The sequence below is a fragment of the Rhinolophus ferrumequinum genome, chromosome 3 (assembly GCF_004115265.2).
Source record: "Rhinolophus ferrumequinum isolate MPI-CBG mRhiFer1 chromosome 3, mRhiFer1_v1.p, whole genome shotgun sequence".
In the NCBI taxonomy this organism is placed as follows: Eukaryota; Metazoa; Chordata; class Mammalia; order Chiroptera; family Rhinolophidae; genus Rhinolophus; species Rhinolophus ferrumequinum.
In genome coordinates this window covers 90,453,514-90,475,613 of record NC_046286.1, presented here as the reverse complement: position 1 = coordinate 90,475,613, position 22,100 = coordinate 90,453,514, and the positions used below count along the sequence as shown (strand labels likewise).

At 41.2% G+C, this 22,100-nt stretch overlaps 1 protein-coding gene across 6 annotated transcripts in view; it reads right to left on the bottom strand.

Annotated features, from left to right (window-relative positions):
• Positions 1-1,128: 1,128 nt before the first annotated feature.
• GRM1 (glutamate metabotropic receptor 1) overlaps positions 1,129-22,100 on the bottom strand; it is a 344,263-nt gene continuing 323,291 nt past the window's right edge. For 3 of the 6 annotated variants that reach the window (XM_033102927.1, XM_033102926.1, XM_033102928.1), the window contains exon 9: positions 1,129-4,804. In XM_033102927.1, coding sequence (XP_032958818.1) covers positions 3,880-4,804 — 925 coding nt within the window. In that variant the 3' untranslated portion in view covers positions 1,129-3,879. Of the gene's footprint in view, positions 4,805-12,964; positions 13,050-22,100 lie in introns of all 6 variants that reach the window. The other 3 variants (XM_033102931.1, XM_033102930.1, XM_033102929.1) reach the window with 3 other exon arrangements.

Genomic DNA, 22,100 nt, shown 5'->3' with positions numbered 1-22,100 from the left:
AGCAGGAGAACTTGGGCAAGTTATTTCAGTTCTCTAAAGCACCCATGTGGCAGTAATACTGAGATTACTAGCAAAGAACCTAGCAAAATGTCTGGCAGAGTAAGATAATAATATCTTGCCTCCCTTCTCTTTGATTCCCTCTCAAAATATTCTCTGTAGAAATTATCAGGGCAGTTACTTACATATCATTTGTGGTTCCTGAATCCTAGCCTCAACGTCTCCATGAGTCTTCCTTATGGTGAAGCTCCTGGACTGTCTGGGTGGAGGCCCTGACAACCTACCACGACATATGGGTGTATCTTTGGACTACAACCTGAAACGTTTCCATTTTTCTTCTTTTCCTTCTTTGTTTCTCCATTTCTCTTCTATGACTTCTCCTCCTGACACACCAAACTCCCATTTTCATAATTTCTCATTCTATTTTCTGGTCACAATGAAGAACACCGATGGTGTCTCAGAACCCTGATTCTGGTAATTTCTTCAACATCAGTCTTCTTGTAAAGAGCTTGCTCCTACCATCTAAACACATCCCGTTCTCATGGGTTTGGCCCTTTTCCCACTATGTTCTCTTTTTGAGTGACACCTGGTAGATTCTTTACCATGCAGGCATCTTGTGGCAGAAGATGTGGATAACAGAGGCTCCTTTGTTTGGGGGACCAGTGAGCTCTCCACTTAAATGCAGGGGAATAGAACTTGGGGTGAGCAAGGCGATATCAACAAGGTAAATAACCAAGTCCTCCTAGAGTGTGAGCCAAGGAGAGAAAAGCCTTGTAGGGTGCGAATGAAACAAAGATGGGAGTTTAGATGCCTCTAGAGCTCTGTTGAAGATCCAGCAGTTCGCCAAACCTCACACATTTTATCAAAAAGATGAATGACAGTGTTTGCCATGGCATTGAAATTTTACATTTTGGGTTTCATTTGAAACTATTAAAGTTTAAGTTACCACCTTCCTCGTACTCAAACTGTCCTGTCATCTATCTGGTCTGTAGATGTTGTGCGATGCTCTCCAACTTTTACTGAGAAGACAGGTTCTGAGCAAAATCAAACCATCGGGATTCTGTCTTATACCTGTCTATTTGTATTGCTGTTAAGTCTTACAAACTATAGAGAAGGAACATACACAATGAATAAATAGAAAATATTTATTATACAGCATTGTCAAGGTTATTTGACAAAAGGCGGTAACAAGCCGAAGGAAAACACCTTTACCAGAAGCTAAACAACTTGTATAAGCAAATACATTAAGGGATAAGAGTTTCTGCCCTTTGGGTGTAGGGTATGTATGTGTCCGTTTCCAATTTTGAACAATTATGATGTAAGAGCTAATACTCTATTGTATTCAAGAAAACTTTTAATCAGGATAATAGGAGGCATTCAGAGTAATAATGTGACCAGTGTTGAATGTATTCATCAAATGTCAAAAACCTCAGAACAAACTGACATATTATCTGAACAGTAGTAGGTTTCCTGATCGAGTCTTACTTTCAAAAACTCTGAATGCACGAGTCTTGTGATAAAAAGGACATACGTTACTGGCATTAAGAGAAAAAAACATGCTTTCCCTTGCTAGTTTGCCAATTAGTAGACCACCTATTAAGCATTGCAGCCATCCATTTTCTTCATTCTGTCTCATTACCATGCAAATATGGAACTGAAATTCACATTTCAGTCATGAGGTCTTTCTACCAAAGGTGTTAGAAAATAATGTTTTAAAGGAAAGTCAGTCCGTTCTTGGTATGAACTGACTAAACTTGGTGTTAGAATATGGGAAGGCAGGAGAAACGTGAGTCTCAAACATTGGAGTTGATGTTAAATTCAGAACAAATGAGGCAGTGGGTATTTAAAGATTCTAAGATGATTTTTGGCTGAGAAATCAGCAGCTTCAACATGAAGAAAGCATATTATAATATGCCTGAACATAAGGCATAAACAGATACTTGAGGGGGTAAGATTCATTCTACAAATAATAGAAGAAATCAAAACAGCAAGAAAAAGCTCTCTTATTGGGGGCAAAAAAGGGAAGGCAAAAATGAAACAACTGGATTGCACATACATGGATATTGCACCCAGCAAACAAAACAAATATAAAGAAAAGTTATGACAATGAAAATATAGGAATAAAGATACATGGAAATAAAAATTTAAAAAAAGAAACAAAAAGTGATGCATAAATAATTTGAGAAACTATGAGCACTCTTAGAAGTTAGTATATGCTTTAAGCATATAGAGCTCAAGTAGCTGTGGAAAATCTTTAAAAATAAAAATCTAAAGTAACCTGACATCATCTAAATACTGTCATTCAATCTTATGTTTTAATAATAATGTACACAAGTTTATAAAAACATACCTTTTTATTGTTACCCACCGTTTTTGTGAACTTTCAATAAAACAATTTTCAAACCACTTCATCGATAACTTATCTTCACATCATAAAATATCTGAAAAATAAGTTCCCTTTTCAAAGAGGAAGAACTATCTGAGCAGCATATGAAAAACATTGTACCACAGCACTCCGACCTTCAAAGAGCTCCTCTAGATATTGGTGACAATGGTATATAAAACATTATTGGAACGTACAAATATCTATATTATATCGGAAGCTCAACCTAGTTGCAGTTAGATTGACATTACATTGCACAAATTTTATTATCACATGTATACCAGGACACAAGAATGCATTCACTTGCTAGTTACAAGAACTTCTGTGACAATAGGAAAGAATTATTTGTCATTAAACATTTAATTTGCCAATAATAGTTGCTATGAGTACACCATTAAATTCAAAGATGGGTTTGTTTCTGTAGCACATAGGAGAAACATTGGCACCAAATACACATACTGCATCTTAGAAGTTCAACTGGTAAGTATTATTTGCTACAATAAATGGAAAATAACAATTTTGCCACATGGTTTGTTCTCTTTAACTGAAGGGCGAGGGAGAGCCCCCCTTGGCACAAACACAAGTTAATCGAAAAAGGTCTTCAGCCACTCTTAACACAATCTCGTGCTCTGGCCGTTCCCCAAAATCATCAATAAAGGAGTATGGAAGATGGGAAGCTGACTGTGTGACTGATTTTGCTCCGAGCCCCATGCTTACGTATTGCCCTGCTTCTCATTCCATCCTCCCTTGGCACTCCTGATGAAGCACTTTTTGGTGATGATTTTGCTCTCTTTTCTGTCTTCCTAAATAGAGGGAATGCACAGAGCAGCAGGCTGTCCATTCACCTGCCTCCAAGTGTGACACTGTGGCCATCACTGGATGGGGTGCAGGAAGTGAAAAGAGGCCCATAACTGGGCCAGTTCCTGGGTCTCCTGAAGACCCGGGGTCTGTGAGCCCGGGAGGAAGACGGGCTCCCGAAAAATGAGCTGCTGACCCATCATCTGTTCTCTGGGTGGTCCCATGCCTGCCCCTCCGTCACCCACCTGCTCTGTCTGGCTCCACCATGCTCACCAGGAGTGCCACCAATACCATGAGGTGCGCTCATGTTTCAACTGGCTGGTCCTCCCGTGCTGCCCCTTTTCAAACTGGCAAAGTGTATGTGGGCACATATATCTACGCACAATTGTCCAAAAGAGGAGATGAGCTTTGTCGGGTTTATTTTATTGATTTACTTTTGTGGTAAGAGTTACACACTGTAGGGGATTGTGCTTTGTCAGAATTCCCTTTCCTCCCAGAGAAGGCTTTTGAATAATTCAAGAATCGGAGTCCTGGCCTAGATCGCGTTTCGCTCGCCCCGCGCGGCACCTGCGGCCGCAGCAGCATCGTCTCCCCTGCCGACGTCGCCCTCCGTGCCCAGGCTTCTCCAGCAACTTTCTGCACATCCGCGGATGCGCCGAGCTCCCTGAATTCTCTCGCGTTTCCATGTGGACACCTCCTCCCTACAGGGTGGAAGAGCTTTGCTTATAGTCCCTCAGAATGACGGAGGCGTAGGTCGCGTTGGGGGGGCTGCAGAGCAAGGACTCGGATACCGGGGAGCTGGGCACCGAGCTGCCCGAGGCCACCGAGTCGCGGAAAGGCGACGGAGGCGTTAGGGCAGGCGAATCCTCAGGGGTGGGTTTGCTGGCCGCCTGCAGGTCCTCCTCTTCCTCTTCCAGTTCATCTTCCTCCGTGTTCCCTTCTCGCTCAGACAGGTACTCCTGGAGGAGCTTAAACCTCTCGCTGTCGTCTTCGTCCTCGTCCTCTGCTGCGGGGGAGGCGCGCTCCTCCCCCAAGGCGCTCAGCTGCAGCGGGAGCATTTGCAGGTGCTGCGGGGGCGCCAGGGGCGGGTACAGGGACCGCACCCCGTTCCCTGGACCCCCCGGGACTGGGAGCACCGAGTTGAAATCGGGGATCCCGGTGCTGAAATTGTTGACCACTCCCTGTAGCTGGTCCATCAAGGATTTCTGCGGTTGCGGTTGCTGATGCTGCGGCTGCTGCAGCGGAGGAGACAAGCCCTTGGGGATGGCCGGGTCGGCCAGGAAGAGGGGCGTCTCCTCTGCGGTCAGGGGGCGCAGCAGAGGCGGGGTGCTCACCGCGGTTGGCACACGTCGGTGCACCACCATGGAAGGACTGCTGGGCGGGCTGAAGCCGACCCGCTGGGCGTCCTCCTCTTCCACGTTGTAAAGGGTTTTGGTGCTGGTATCTGAAAAGGTCAGGCTCTTGCCGGAGCCTTGGTAACTTTTAGTGAGGGGCTTGATGACGGCTGTTTGGTTGCAGGCCGTCTCATTGGTCTTCACGTGCACAGAGAGGCGGTGCCACATGTGCTGTCCCTTGGGCACCTGTCTTCCACCTGGTTCAGACCATGACACAGACTTGCCATTAGAACTATGAATAAAATAGAGATGGGTTTATTTGCAGATATATCATGCACGCACACAAGATAAAATACATATACATCATTTTGCAAGCCCAGCTCTATGCAATTTGACTTGCCCCTCCACTGTATATCTGTTCTCCACACCCCAACCTGTCCTTGTTACAGATTCCAGGCCAAAAGCTGCCATGACCACAGGTTGCCTGTGAAACTGCAGCCAGTGATTCCTTCCACCCTAAGAGAAGGTGGGAAATTTTGACCCAGAGAAAAGTTGTAGGGGAGAAAAGCCAGACTGTTGTAGAAGCAGCTACTTGCATTTAGATTTAAAATTTCACAAATGTATTACACAATCTCTCTCTCTCTCTCTCTCTCTCTCTCTCTCTCTCACACACACACACACACACACACACACAAGTTCTAAGGCAATGATAAAGTTGTTGCTCAGTGCAAACTTTTGAAAAATTCCAAAAGTGATGGAGGAAACTAATTAAAAATAAAATGTTAGTTACATATGAATAACAGAACGTAATGACCATAGTTCTTGCCTTCCTTTGTTCTTAGTCCCTGGAGAAAATTAAAACTCACATGTAAAGCTACTCTCCTTGTTCTGCTGGGTTCTAAATCCATGCACTCAGTTGTCCATTCTGATCCCCAGGTATTTCCAATTACCAGAGCAGCATATACACACACATGGCAGAGACAAAAAACAGCTGACAGAAAAACCCAGATCCATGTTCCATTCAAATGTTCCATAATGTTTGCTTTTCTTTTTATTTCAAAGCATTATTCCTGATACAGGTGATAGATCACATAGGGGCCTTGATTCATAGCAGCTGGTTTGGATTTGCACATTGGGAACTTTTTTTTTCTTTCCCCATTTTTCTGCCCCCCCCCCACCCACTCCAGTTCAAGCTGTTGTTTCTCAGTCTAGTTGTGTGGGACACAGCTCTCTGGCCCATGCTGGTATTATGAGCCTTGTGCTCCCCCCTGGCTGAAGCAGTTGGTGGCCAGTCCTCCAACCCACGGCAGCATACAGCAGCCAGCCCACAGAAGGCTGCTGACCACGCTCACTGGCCACCGGCTGCTCATGGCAGCACATGGTAGCCCAAGGCAGCTCACACCAACCTCCAGCTGATCATGGCAGTCCAGCTCCAGGGAGTGCTGTTGTTCATAATCTTAGCTGTAGAGGGCACAGCTCACTGGCCCATGTGGGAATCGAATAGGCCACCTCAGGTGTTAGGACTTGGGCGCTCCAACCACCTGAGCCACCAAGCCTCCCCTACATTGGGAACTTTCAACTAGGTATGTTTGAAAAGAGACAGAATTAGGAAGCCCAGGAACATACAGATGACCAGATCCTGCTTTGGTCCTCTGGCTAGAGTTTGATGCAAATGAGACAAAATGAAGTTTCAGACAAAGCAGAATTTACAGAAAGAAAGACCCCCTCCCTGGGCTTCTTCTCAATGAGCCTTGGTGAGAAAGATTCTAAGGCACCAGGAACCCTCCAATCTTTCCCACTTTTATCTTCATGGGGCCCTCTTAAAACCAACCAAACAGAACAGAAGAAGAAGAAATGAGACATACTGTGTGGACATACTACAAATTCTTTTCTGTATGTTGTAATAATGCTGGTCTTACATTTGGACTCTTAGCTTATTTTCTGAATAACTTTTAGCAGATGGTGGTACCTTGCCATAGCACACTATTAATATTATAACAACAGTTGTAATACTTAAATCAGGAATTTTTTTCTTCTGTTTTTTTCGGTGTTTGCTTTTCTGCTGTATCCATGAAAACAGCAGAGAAAGTAACACAATTATAACACATGTGTGACATTGAAAGAAATAAGGGAAAGGAACATCTTAGGTGAAAGTATAAAATAGACTGTTTTGTATCATACTCTTTTCTTTGGAAAAATGTTGGAAATGATTAATAGTTAATATAATCGTTTGTTTAATCATTTTGAAAATACAAGAATGAATACTTCAAGAATTATATGTGAGTGTTACATTTATGATGAGAGTAATGTTTTGACATTTCATATTTTATAAACTTGAAGAGTGATGTGAGCCCAATAAGTACAGGTTCTTATAGAAACTGGATATAAATGTTCTAAGGTAGATATAACAGCTAAATATTGTTCTCTTTATTTGGGAAACATGTAATTCCTCCCTATATCTGACAATCCATACTGTATTTTTAATTCCCTAAGAAAAATCTCATCTCCAAACTACTATATAAGAATTAATATTTATTTTACATATATGCTTAATATATTCCCTAAGAGTGTGTAAGTGTTTGTAAATGCGAAATGACTGACTCATCAGTTTCCACACTATCTTGTGAGAATATCTGACTCTCTTCTGAGTTGAGCAAACTGAAGAATGTGACGGTAGTGTTCTGGTAAGAACAGGCAGCCACTCTGCCAGCCAAAGGCAAGACCAGAACCCACAGCTCCACCTCTGAGTTTGAAACTCTAGGTAAGCTCACCTCCCACTTTCATCTTTGTCAATTTCCTCCATTCCCCACTCCACTCACACTGTTTCTCTCTGCATACACTCAATATGCCTCTTCCAGAAAAGATACAACTGCATATTTGCCTCTTGCCTTGCTTAACTCTGCTTTAGTGATCCATCTAACCTCATGGACAGGCATCGCCTTTCAAGGGCAATGGAAACACTTTTTCCTTCTCCAAATGCCTGTCTCTGAATGCTCATTAAGAAAATCCTTAAACTGGGGGTGGCCAGTTAGCTCAATTGGTTAGAGCACAGTGCTTTTAACAACAAGGTTGCAGGTTCGATCCTCACACGGGCCACTGTGAGCTGCGCCCTCCACAGCTAGATTGAAACAACTACTTGACTTGGAGCTGATTGGTCCTGGAAAAACACACTTAAAATAAATTCGAAAAGTTTGAAAAAAAAAAAAAAGAAAATCCTTAAACTAAGACTGCCTTGTGTCTTCATTAACTTGTGTGTGTGTGTGTGTGTGTTTGTATGTGTGTTTTAAAAAACAATTGCCTTGAAAACAAAAAACACGAATTCAAAAAGATATATGCACCCCTATGTTCATTCCAGCATGACTAGTAGTAGCCAAGATATGGCAACAACCTAGATGTCTATCAAAAGACAAATAGATAAAAAGATGTGACATATATAAATAATGGAATACTATTCAGCAATGAAAAAGAATGAAATCTTGCCATTTGCAATAGCATGGATGGACCTAGAGCGTATTATCCTAAGTGAAATAAGTCAGACAGAAAAAGACAAACATTGTATGATATCACTTATATGTGGAGTCTAAAAACACAAAACAAATGAATAAACAAAGCAAAGTAGAAACAGACACACAGATATAGAGAACAAAGTGATGGTTGCCAAAGGGGTGGGTGAAGGGGAAATGGGAATAAAAAAAAAAAGCAAACTTGTAAAATAAAATAAGGGCCCTGAGGGAGGGAATGAATAAATAAATAAATAGCCCCCGTCTGCCCCTCCTTCAATCAGCAAGCTTACATATCCCAACAAAACACTGCTCCTCTCTCCACATATATTAGCAAAAAAGGCATCGTTGCATTCCTGAGGCTTACTATACTCACTCACTCACATGGGTTGTTTTCTTCATTGCCCAGGAATTCCACATGCACCTCTTTTTAAATAATGCACTTCCATGGGTTAAAGATATTATCAATCACTTTGTAGGCAGGTATAATCGCAATTTAGTTCTGTTTTTATTCAATACCACTTTTATTCTTGTGGTGGGAGATTTTCACCCTGTCCATCAAAACTAGCAGCTTTCTTTCCCCTCAGAGTCTCACTCTACAATTGCTGGACAGTACTGTTTAATTAGGAAACAGCTTTACTGTCCTAGGGCATTTATCAGATTAAGAAAATTAGATTAACCTTTTTTTCCTTTTCCCCAAGGACAAAATAAATTGCTTCCTAAAATCCAGAGATAGTGGAGGAGGTGTATCATCTCACAGAAACTGCAGTTATTTCTAACCTGTGGTCCATAGACAGCTTGAATGGCCCAGCAATGGGTGTGTTCATTACATTGTTTTTAGACTGAATCAATTTGCAAATTGGGCACTGTTCTCTTTAAACTCATGCAAATACTTTTATGATAGACTGTGCTGCTAGATAGAAGTGTAACTAAATTCTGAGAAACTTTTTTTGTGTATAGTGATCAAGTGGCCACTGATAAAAATATAATTACTATCATAGATTCAGGTAAAGGTTTAATAACCTATTTGGTGTGAAAAGGGATTATCCCATTTGAAAAAGTTGGGAACCCATTGTTGTGATATTAAGAAGAGAAAAATGTATAAAATATGGAGCAGCAAAAAGGAATAAATGCAGTATAGAAATGAAATACTGCTATTAAATAAGACTTTTATTTAATCCCAGATAACTTTAGTACCTTATGCTTCAGCCACCAGCTCTTTCCTTTCATTATTTAATTTTACTCGGTTTTCTAATCTTAGGAAAAGCAACCTGGGCTAGAAATACCACACAATTGTCACAGAGCAGCCCATTCTTCTGGCTCTAACTTCCAAAGACAGACATCAGGCCTCACCCAATCTCGTATTTGAAGATCAAATGCAGTAGCAATCGGGATAACTACCTTGGGTGGCTAAATATATTTATTGATATTGAACTTATTAGAGGCAATCCCTGTTAGGCTAGAGGGCAAGGAGAGGATGCTATGCCTTGACTGCCCAGAGCCAAGCAAGCCTGGGGTTGCAATTTCAGATACAACAGGCTTGGGACTTTGCTTTGGATTTTCTTTCATTAGATAAGTATCACAATCCCCCCAAACAGAAAACATAATATTTACAGCACTTTAGAGAATAGTTGGAAGTGGGTGGTGTAAACAGATTAGTGTATCATTGGCATTCGGAGCGATCCTGTTTTATTTGTTTCAGTAAGTACTAGTTACATCTGCAGAGTACACTGCTCTGTGCTCCAGAGAAGTCTAAAATGGGAATAACGGTGGGTGGGTGTTTGCGATCAGGAGGAAAGCATCCTGTACAAGCTGCCTGAAGGGGAAGCTTACACAACACCTGTCTCCCTTATGTCCAAATCGAGTGTTTGCCACTAGGCTTAATAGCTTCACAACAGACAGTACGATGGCATCCAGAGAGCCCACAGATAAGGCAAGACCTTCACACAAGGAGGGAAGACTCACTCCTTGGAACCGGAGGAGGTTAGCATTTGTTTCCTCTGAAAATGGAAATGGAATCAGGAAATGCCATTGAGTCACAGCATAGAGAGAACAGCTCACCAAGAAAACAGACCAAAGCCACAGTGTGGCCCTGCAGTTACAGCTGGGTCACCAGGCCTTTCAAAGAAAGGGCCATGCTGCCCCCAGGGAGACACTCCAGAAGGAATGCCAAAAAATTCACTGTCCAATTGTCTCACCTCTCTCTGCTTCAGCGAGCTGGGACCAGAATGCAGTTTGAGGAGTGAATCTTGCAGAATCTCAGGCACAGGAACTATTGGAAACCACTTGAGTCAGACTCCCGTTTTCCCAGGCAACCCCAAGTGAGTCTTGAATGCAGAGGACTTCCACTGATTCCACTTCACTTCTTGAAAACTTTCCAGAAAAACCTGCATATTCAGTATGTGTTCTCTGCGAGCTTCTTTGAACATAATTAAAATTTCTCACCTTTTGACTCACCACGAGTTGTAAGGTACAGAATCTCTGAATGTGTTATTGAAGACAAATGCTTTCTGATTCCATAAGAACTTGGAGTTTCTGCTGATATTAAATCTTAAACGGCACTGTGAATTTTACCCCTCTCCTCTTTGATTCTAACCTCATCGTAAGCTAGTCAGAGAACCACTTGGCTTGCTGAAATTTACAACATTACAAAATCTAAATATACAGTCCTATTTTAAGAATCGTTAGATCAATCACACTCTATATCCAAAAGCTATATGATGCAGCATAAAAGACAACACACATGAAATTACCTCATCAAAGTCAGTAAAGCAAGGAAGGCCCCATAAACTTTGTCTGGACATAAGGTCTACCTACTGTCTTAAGAAAATTGACACACCTATTTTGTACTAAAGAGCAGAATTCTGATTTCTAAAGTTTTCCTAAGCACATTTTAAACAACCTTTGGTTCAAGGTAATAATGATTACTGGCTGAAGAAAGAAATTCTCATGCCAAAGTTTATTTAAGACCTAATACTGATACAGGAGCATTGTTTTCATTAGATATGCCGAGTGTAATTATATTCTTTCAGGAACTATAGATGAGCCTAGGTTATGTTCCTTTTGAAGAAGCGTCACATCAAGTGTTATCATTACTTTTATGCTCCATGCTACCAGATCTATAATTTTAGTTACAAGTCATTTGATGCTCTTAAGTTCTACCTGGAGTCCCCACAGTTTTCCCGAGAAATACAGGGCAGTTCCATTGCTCTGCTGGAATTATTTGTCAGAGGCAGGATCATGATGGTCCAGTAGGCAGCTTCATTTCCATCACTAGTCCCTTTGCCTTCCTTGTCCACAAAAGCTGTGGGAACTGAAGGTCACCAAAATAACATATTTTTCTTTTTCTTTTTCTTTGCAGGAACACCCAAGACTTAAAATAGCCAGTCTTAGTCTCTGATGCATATCTTCAGAGCTACCAGTCTCTTCCTTATCCTTTATAGTCTCCAGAAAGCAAGCTTGACTAGATCCTGCTCCAAAAGTTCGTAACAACCCACCTATGAGTTTTGCTGACTGTTGCGTTCCTTTTGGTCAGCTACCAAGGATAGACCCACTTCCAGCCTCTGCTGTTTTTTTCAGACTCACCTTTCCGTCATGAAATGTTAGGTGACTCTGCTCTCTCTGGCCCTGCTGTCAGGACAGGACAGAACAAGCACATTTACTCTTCTCGTCAATCCCTTTTGACAGGCAGCCAGCAGCTGTCATAATCAGGATCTCCTTGCTGTGTCCTTGTTCAGACTCAGCCCATGGTGCAAGAAACACTCAGTGCCTTGTGGCTTGGGAGAATTACAGAGGATGCCTCCAAGGTGGCTAGAGTGACCCTGATCTACCTGTGTAGGAGCTGCCCAACCACCACCTGAAACACACTGGCATGGCTACCCTATTTTCCCCTCTAAGAGTCAGTACAATATGGTTGAGGTCACACTCATTCTAATTTGGGCTTTTTAAGGGACTATGAGAACAGACTTCCCAATGCACTCCACTGAGGGAAGAGAAAAGACACTATGGCCCCATTCACCAGCCTCCATGGCCAAGTTCAGGAGCAACCATTTGAACAAATGGGGCTCTTCTCATCTGAAGAGCAATTCAAGCCACAGACACCTGCTCAGTGGGCTCCCTCCTGCTGCAGGAATGTGTACCTTTGACTCTCCCAGGAGTTTGAAGGGCTGTAAAGGAACAGCTGAAAATGACCACAGACTCCGTGCACGATGAATTGAACATGGCCTATGTTCTTTTGTTAACTTAAAGAGACACTGTCAAGATCTAAAGGTCAAAAACCGGACCAAACATGCACCGTTTTTATCAGACAGGGAAAATCTGATAAAAGCACTCGGAATTTGGGAAAAACAGCGACTTGCCTTTTTGTAAAAGTCACTGGGTGTGGGGCTCACAAAACTTTTGTTTTTGTGCTTCCCAGAGCGTGGGAGGCACCCAGCAGAGGCTCCTTGGGTGCCCCCCTTCTCAAACTGACGTTATGGAACTCTTCCATAAGTTCAAGTTACGGCTTTTACTTTAATGCAGACAGGATCATTTCAAACATTTGTGCAACAGCAAAAAGGCAAAGGAAAAAAAAAGGAAAAAAAAAAAAAAGAAAGAGCTCTGTTTGCCAAGGAGAAGCTGACAATTCTTGAAGGGGGGAAATTCACTTTCGAGCTTGTGAGTGGGAGTCACAAACAAAAGTGAATCTCCAGGATTGCAAAAAAAAGTGTTGCATCTCACATCAAAGCTTAAAAAAAAAAACACAAAAAACAGCAAAAAGACTAATACCTTGACAGTGTCCTTTTAAGAACGATGGACAATCAAATTAAGGTAGTCGTGCAAACCATGGCACGGAAATGGTTCCTCATTCTTGATGGCATGCACCACATCTGTTTCCATGTTAGAAAGTAGAAAAACCCAGGAGAGAGAAAGCAAGGGGCAAACCACTCTATTTTCCATGCAGCTTCTCTTACACATTCACTGCAGTGTGGGGGTTTTCAAAGCTGCACATGTGCCGACGGACACTGGCTGGTGGGCGAGAATTCTGGCTGCCTCTTCCTGAAGATTGAAAAGAAAAAGACACCCAATGAGTGAGTGGTCATACATGTGCACAGTTCAGGTGATTACACCACTCAGGCGGTGCCTGGGCCTGGGGCAGGGCCGGGCCTGGCTCCTGAGCCTTTCTCCACGTCATCTCCACCTCCATGTCCTGTAACTTTTTTACACGTGGCTGTTTCCTACCTCGAGGCTCATTTCTGAAAGCCACATCAGTGGAGTGCATTCTTTTACCACGTGGGACTATGTCTTTCCAAGTGGGAGATGTTATTCTGCTGTTTGTGTGTGTCCCAAATTGGCTCTTTCCTTCCACTCTCGACAGCCCCCTTTGTTCCCAATGGCAGTGGATTCTACTTTCTCCACTCACCACCCGTCTGAAAGGGTGTGCATGGATTTATCTCTCCCATTGCGACTGCTCATTTTCCTCCATATTGAGTTATCATAAAAACATTGCTGTCACTTCATATACAATCACATTTATCTCCTGGCCTTTACAAGATGGAATGTGTTTAATGGCGGAGAGGAGGGCTATGGAAGAGAGTGAAGGAATCTGCAACAAGGGGAGGATGTCACCTCCTTCCTTGGTTGGATGTCTCCTTATACAGCGTATAGGATGGTCTGGCAAAGGGAGAGGAGCACTGACTGGACATGATGAGGCTAAAGGGGCAGCCATGGACAGTTGGCCTTTCCATCTCTTGTTGGAGTGAGCATAAGTGTGTTTCCCATGAGTTAAGTAGCATTTTAGAAGATGGTGGTATAAAGCCATGTTCTTGTCACTCCACCTAAGACGGCTGCCAGTCACAGAAAAGAATTTCAGGAACAAAATGCTAATGATGAACAAACCGTCAGCAGGTGCTGTGGGTGGTAGGGATGAGGTTGGTTGAATTGGGGAGAACCTCCCATATTCAGGAACTCTGCAGTGATGAAGTCCCTTCTAGGGCTTCCTAAAAATCCACAAATGAATCAGCGTTGGGCCACCTACCCCAAGGTCCTAGTGACAATGATCCAGTGTTAATCGGAAGAGGGCCACAACAGCTCCAGGCAAGTCAAGACCGTTGCCAGCTCTGCTGTTTCTTTTTTCCCATCGAAGCAGACAGAGGAGGGAAAACTTAGAACAGGGAGGAGACAGAGATCTGCAGACCACACCTCTTCCCATTCAAAGTCTTTCAGAATGTGGCCTGACACGTGCTGGGAAGCAGAGATGTGACTTTTCAGTTTGAAACAAGAACACACTGGAATAGCTTTTTAATACCTAAAAGCAAGGAATCTGATCTGAATGTAGGAGGCGGGTAAGAAAGATTTTCCAGACTGTAGTTGAAGACAAAGAGAGAAAAAAATAAAATTGATCCATATGTGTATTTCCAGTGTGGGTCATTCAAGAAACCATTTCAAAATACATGATCTTCCCAGAACAATTTGAAATCCTCATCCAGAGATAAGAACTTGAGACACCTTGGTGTCATTTCATAACTCCTGCAATAATCCACTTTTTATGGTAATTAGACAAAGAGATAATGTTTGCTATTGAAGTTGCGAAAATAATGTCTCTGACATTCAGTATGACCACCTAAAATTACAAAGATCATAAAAACAACAAAAACATTAGCAAGTAGATGACCAGGAATAAAAGTGTGATTTTTGAATATGTCGATGAAATGATAAGTAAGAAAGAGCACATACCCTGTAAAATAATATTAAAACGACTTCATTTCTCATGAAAGAGGCAGAGAAGACACTCAAGGCATTAGGCTTTGCCTTGCTAAACTGCCTGCATCCTTGATTCCTCTAATTCTACCTTTAGATGAGGTCTATACGTGGCCTGATCCAGGCCTGGGCAGGGCTGGCTTCTTTGCTCTGTGACAAATGGCCCAGTGCTTGGGGTTTAGTGCTCCACAGACATCCTCTTGAAATTCGTCATAATTTTCTCTCTTAACTTGTGTTTTGTAAATGACGTTGGAAGGGGAAACGGAGCGTGCACCTGGGACTTGGAGCCTCGGCTCTGGCACAGCCTGCCTCCCTGACTCCCCTAAGCAGACGTTGGGTTTCTTGCTCCCCTGCCCCCAGGACCTGAGTCAGCCCAGCCAGCCTCCCACCACCGTTGTCTGCCCGAGGATCATGGGCACCACTGGGGGAAGATCAGGGCCGGGTCAGGTGCACGTGTCCTGTAGCATCTGGACAGACGCATGCAGCCCAGGGCCATGGCCATTTCCTGCCTGCACTGGCAGGGCCACGGTGCTTTAGGCAGGCAACACAGCAGGGGGGAGCCTCCCACCCGTCCTCTACGCGCATATCCCAGGGCTCCTCATGCTGTCTTTGCTAGACCCTTGGGGGTCTCCTGTCACCACGGGCTAAAGCAAGAGGCACATGGGAAAAGGAGATGCCTAGTTCCAGTTTCCGGTGGCCTCTGCCTGTGACTGGCTGAAGGGCAACCTGGCAGCCTGCGGGCTGCACATGCGTAGAGTCGCAGCTCCCGCGAGGGTCGGCCCTTACCCCGAGAGTGTTCCGGCGAGAGAACATGACATTAGATGGCAAGTAACACACACCATGACAAGTCGAGAGAGAGAGACCACGGAAGAAAGGAAAAAGCTTTATGTTGTCGTACTTTTAACGCTTTCCCCTCTGCATTTTGAACCAGGACGCTATGTTTTCATTTTGCACTGCTGTGCAAATGACATAGCTGGTCCTGAGTGCTGGGATGTATGATGATGGATAACAATGCAGAAGCATCTTGGCAGCTCAGGGACCTGACGTGCTGACATCAGCATAGGTGCAGAATGTGGCGTTTCTGGGCAGATCAGCACTGCTGCGTCTCCCAGGGATGGTGCAGGAAGCTGCGTGGCCTCTGGTGCTGACCTGGAATTACTCCTGCAGTGAGTAGCAGTTCTGTGGTTCCTTTGGGCATTTCAACCATATTGCCAGCCAGACTTCACTGAGTAACTCCAAGCCATCCCAAAGCCACCTTAATTAACTATTCGTTGAAATAGTTGAAAACAATTACAACACCTCCTTCATGGTGCCATGTCCTTAGTTTCTGACTTTCACTTTGTGTTGATGTGAAAAGTAAATGATCTAAGCATGCTGACACTGCTTTAAGAAAGGAGTGGCTTATGAAAGGTTACAGGTCAAGCCTTGCAAATCTGATGCCCAAGTGGCCAACTGCATACGGTGATTCCCCGAAAATAAGACCTAGCCGGACCATCAGCTCTAATGTGTCTTTTGGAGCAAAAATTAATATAAGACCCAGTCTTATATTATGTTTTATTATGCTAGACCCCGTCTTATATTATAGTAAAATAAGACCCAGTCTTATATTAATTTTTGTTCTAAAAGACTCATTAGAGCTGATGGTCTGGCTAGGATTTATTTTCAGGGAAACACGGTAGAAACTGGGAGAAGGAGCTTGACTTCAGAGTATTTTTAGCAACTGTACAACCACATATTCAACTAACCACAGATTACATGAGCCAGAGTAAAAGCTTGGAGGGAAAAATGTAGCATATGGGGACTTGTCAAATATAAGTCCCAAATCTGTGCTTGATTATTTTGGCAGAAACTGTGGATTTAAAGAAACCCCAGACGTTTTAGTTAGAAAGATTCCTCTTCAATTTCTTCTGAAAATGCAAAGTTTGTTCTGTCTCCTCTCTTTCTCTCTCTCTCTCCCTCTCTCCCCTTTTCTTTCCTTCTTTCCTTCCTTCCTTCCTTCCTTTTCATAAAGAGTCACTACTTGTTATGAACTCATTGATTGTGCATAGCTTTTCCCATCTATTCACATTGTCACAATAATCCTTTTTTGGTGTGTAAGAGACTACCTCTCCTTTGGTGTACTTAGTCCAATATGACCTTTTTTTTTTTTTAATGTTATTTTGTTTACAGCAGTTCATCCATACATAAATTTCTATGCTAGGACTTATTCTTTATATTAACGGGAGATGTTACAGACAAGTTTTACTTGTTATAGCGCAGCTGTAAGATCGCTGAGTCGGACTCAGGAGACCAGGCACTCTCCAATTGTGTCTATTCCCTTTTCTGACTCAGTTTCTTTCACCCATAAAGGATTGTTGAAATAGTACATGTAAAAATGCTTCCAAATAGCAAAATGCTATCCCAGCTTAAGCCATACTATTGATACCTTTCCTCTGAAGGATGGAGAAACAAAAGCAGAAACAAAAGACCCAGATGTTTTAAATCTCTGTGTGTATTTAGATGACAATACGTCAAACTTTATTTCACTTATGGATTTTAGCCACCTTCTTTATTTAACATCTAGTAGAAAATAAGCTGAATTCTTTTTAGTTTCAGGCAATGTTAATGACATCGAATGGATGGATATATCTGGAGCAGGTTAAGGCCAGATACGCAGTCCGATTAGCTGTCTGTATCTAAAGTTGCGTGTCTGTGATAGGTTTGGAGGTGAATCTACTTTTAGCTGAGATAAAATGGTCTATACAATCCCAGATGGTCAGCTCACCAAGGAAATAATAATGTGGCAGCTGTCCAAAGTAATCAGAAAGAATGACAGCAACCACTCAAAACCATTTTAGCAGAATATGTTTCTATTTTTTTGTTACAGATAAATAGGATAATTTGTAGCTATGACTGCTTTTAGAAGCTAAATGTATTTTTTTCTATTATCTGAACTTAAGTATTTATTTCTCAGCATTCCTTCATCAGAGTAAAGAATGGAGCTCTGACTGTGTAGGCTCCTCTCTAAAAGGTAATGCCTTCCACTCTTCTGTTCAAAACATGCACATCTCTCATAGTCCATTAAAGCTCTTTATAAACACACGCAATGCAGTTTTTCCATGTAGGTGAAAAATACTGCTCTATGTTTAAAATTCTTAATATTTTAATAGTAATTCCTTTATATAACCAAAGATCTAGTCAGTATTTGAATTTCCCTGATTGTCTCATATATTTGTATTTTACTTCGATGTTTAAATCAGCATCCAAATAAGATATGCACTTTGCTTTTGTTGAATTTCTTAAGTTTTTTTTACATATATACATATTTCCTTCTCTTTTTTGCTTGCTATGTATTTGTTGAAGAAACATTGGTTATTTTGCAGACTATGGATTTTACTGATTGAGTCCCTATGGAGTCATTTAACATGTTTTTCTGTCACCTATATTTTCTAAGAATTGATCATTAGATCTGACGGCATGGTCAGATTCAAGATGATTTGGGAGGAGAATAGTTTATACGGTAGGTGTTGGTGTTTACTTTTTATTATAAGAGACCAGGAAGCACATAAATTGGTTATTAATCACATTAAGATTGAACAGTGGGATTAGGGGTTCTCGGCCTGATGTACACATTATAAAACTCCCCATCAGTGTTTCGTCTGATGGGTTTAGCAGTCATTGATGACCATTATGCAGAGCAATCATTTTATTACAACAGTACAAAATGGCGATAGTATAATTCTATCATCCCTTCTGTATTTATTAACTATGTAGATCTCTTTTTGAAAGAATTTTTCCCTATCAGCTATCTGAATCTCCTGAGGTAGAATTCAACCAGAAAAACGCAAGACAAATGGATGGTTTTTTTCTTTTGTTTACCAATATTCAGAAAAATGATTTGGTTTTCCAGTATTCTCCAACAGTGATCAACATGTCACCTCTCTCTACTGTCTAATTATTTTCCTTGGATTTTTGGTTACATGGTGCTAACTCTTACATGCCTAAGCATGTTTTATATCAGATAAGACATTGTATGTATGTATGTATGTATCTATGTATACAATGAGATTCTGTAGAGGCTCTAGATGGTGTTATCTCAGCCAGAGTCACTTCACCACTTTCTCTGCTAAGTAGCGGAGGGCAGATCACCTTAACCCAATCAGCAACTGAGTGGAGTCAGAGTTCTTTTGCAATTGGGATAAGAATCAATCTGCTGTAGGGCATGTCCCTTCAGGACTTTTAACAGAGCACCTCACTGTGCACTAGTACTCCCCTCCCCGTGGGTCTCCATCTTCTCAGCATTAAGAGACTGTGGGAGATTTGTCCTAATTTGCCAGGATGTTCAGTTTCAATTTTTGACCTCCTGCCACACACAACTTTAGAATCAGGCAAATGTCTTGACAGGGAATGTTGACCATTTGTTAGGGTGCCTTTGAGTCTCCAATTTTGTCAATCTAGCCTCATGTGATTGCTTAAAGTGTTTTCTAATTCTCTCCACAGGTGGGTTTGTCTTCCCAACATTGAAAGACTGTGAAAATCGACTCTGTATGTCAGAGGTGTTTGGCGTATCTTTTAACTTGTGTGACCCACCCAACTGCAGACATCAGCAAATGTTTTGAGAGAAGCTGGACATGTGTTAACACCTCTCAGGCCTTTTGTTTTATTCCTCCAGCCTCAGGGATCTCTCCTGCCTTCCTACTCCCTCCACTTGGGCCAACCCTGGACACTCAGCCTCTAGCCGGTGTCCAGACTTAGCTGATGCCTTAGGGAAAAGCAGTCTGCTCATTGCTCAGTGCCCCTGCCTCTGCAAGTTTAGTCTCCCTAATCCTCATTACTTCAGCAGCTTTCTGATACCATAAAAAAAAAGTTTTTGTCCTTTATATTGCTTGTCCACTTTTTCTTGTTGGGAGCTGCTCTGCTACCATCTAATCCATTCTACCAAGAAGCAAAAATCTTGTCAAATTTCTTAATTTCTTAATTTTTTCCAAACTGATGGTTATAAAATGATATCTTAATGATTTTTTAATAACTCTCTTCCTTTGCTCATGTTTCCTGAACCGAAAGTATTCCTACTCGTCATATTTCCTTCGGAATTCCTTCAGATGTTTATTCAGTTCTTGACCACATTGCAATACGTGTTGTATCTTTGCATCTCTCCTGTGATTTTTTTCACTTATTATTACATAAAGTTGTTGATATTCATTCTTACCACTTACAAGCGGTGGCCCACAGTTTCTGAAAAATATGAGCCATGTTAGATTTACCAGTGTTTGCCACGTTGTCCCCCTTTACCTGCCCCAATTTTTGGAAATAAAAGGAAGCCATATAATTTCTCATGCAAATCAATTACTTTTAAGAATGAAGGAACTGCTCTGAAAAATTATGCCACTAAAAAGGCATAAACTGAGACTTTGCTGGGCTTACAAAGATAGATGGTCACTTACAATAAATGTTGAATGTATAATCGAATAAATCAAAACAGAATGGAGACATATTCCTAATGTGAAAATAAGCTAGAAATAGTCCTGAGTTTCTCCATCAATCTGGTAATTGCAGGAATATCAAAAGCACTTAGTATTTTTGTGACTAATTCCTATATTAATTCTAATATTCAATACTGAATATCATAAATCCTCTAGATAAAATTTCAAAATAATGTATGCATTTGTGTGAGTGTGTGTGTAAAAACTAGAATATACATATAAATGGTAATGGTTATTTTTCTCTGTGTATTGGTAGAACAGTAGGTAATTTTTATTAGCTGTTTTATGCTTTCCTATATTTTTCAAATAATCCACAATGAATATTTATCACTTTTTTATATGAAAAATGAATAGTAACTGTTACCATAAAAAGAAATTTATCATAACATATAACTCAGGAGTAAAATTTTCTCTCATTTTAGTTTTATCCCAATAAACTAAGGTATTATTTGGGAGTTGTGAATATATTTTGTTTTAATGAAAAAAGGAGTTAAGGTAAAAATTCTAAAAAGTATATCTTAAAACATATGAAGAGCTACTAAGAAGAAATAGCAAATAGAAATTAGAATTTGGAAGTTCATACTATTTTTTTCACGTAAACCAGTACTGAAATCTTTAATTCAGAATTCTGTAGTAGAGTAAATTTAGCCTTTATGCTATAAATAAATTGTTTTATTGTAGAGATATTTTAAATGTTTATCCTCACACATCGGTATCTTTACTAATGAGAAAGCAAAGTTCAAAATTAGAGAAAAGTTACATAAAAGGGAAAACTATCTTGCAATGTTTCTGGGTAGACTTTATGTACAAAACTGTCAAAATGACTCTTTTTATTCTTTTACTCTGATTTATCACAGAGATGAAGAGAAAAAGATGATGAAAACAACTCGCCAGAAGCTGAAGTCTTTACCCCTGGATGTTTTAAAAAAAAGAAATGATTATTTTGTAAGAAGCTTAAAATTGAAATTGTAATGATAACAAGAAGGACCTAGATCACTTAAGTCTAGAATTTTTTGAGGCTTCTGATATTATTGGCCAAAGCACTAACATTAATATTAGATATGTTGCACTGAAGTTTATTTTATGGTATAATTTCTCTTTAAGCAGAGGCACCATTCGACAACATGAGTGGATCTTGAGATTATTATGCTAAGCGAAATAAGTCAGACAGAAAAAGTCAAGAACCACATGACTTCACTCATATGTGGGATATAAAACTGAAAGCAACAAAGGAACAAGACAAACAAATAAAGAAACAAAGACTCATAGACACAGACAATAGTTTAGTGGTTACCATAGGGTAAAGGGGGGCGGGGGTGGTAGAAGAGGGTAAAGGGGGTCAAATATATAGTGATGGAAGGAGAACTGACTCTGGGAGGTGAACACACAACGTGATATATAGATGATGTATTACAGAATTGTACATTGAAACCTATGTAATTTTACTATCCATTGTCACCCCAATAAATAAAAAATAAATAAATAAGCAGAGGAACTAATATCCTTATGTCACCACCCATCAAGCCTGAAAATGAACTGAACAGGCAATTATCATACAATATATTTGGTAGTAGTAGCAGCATAGTCACCACAGCCCCAAAAGAAATCTTAGTCATATCATAGCCTATTGAGAAAGGGGAAGGGAAGATATTAAAATTGGTATAAGAGGACTTCTGCTTCCAGCTAAGATGTAATATCTTGGGGTAAACCAGTTCTCCCACTGAGAACAACTAGAAAAAAACAGATACAATATTTGAAAAAAGCATTTAAAGACATTGGGAAGCTGTCATGGCAACCAGAATCCACGGGACCAGTAAGTCAGAAAGCAGAGAGGTAAGCAGATAATCTTCAAGCTATCTTTCCCCTTAGGACAACTGATGATTCTTGG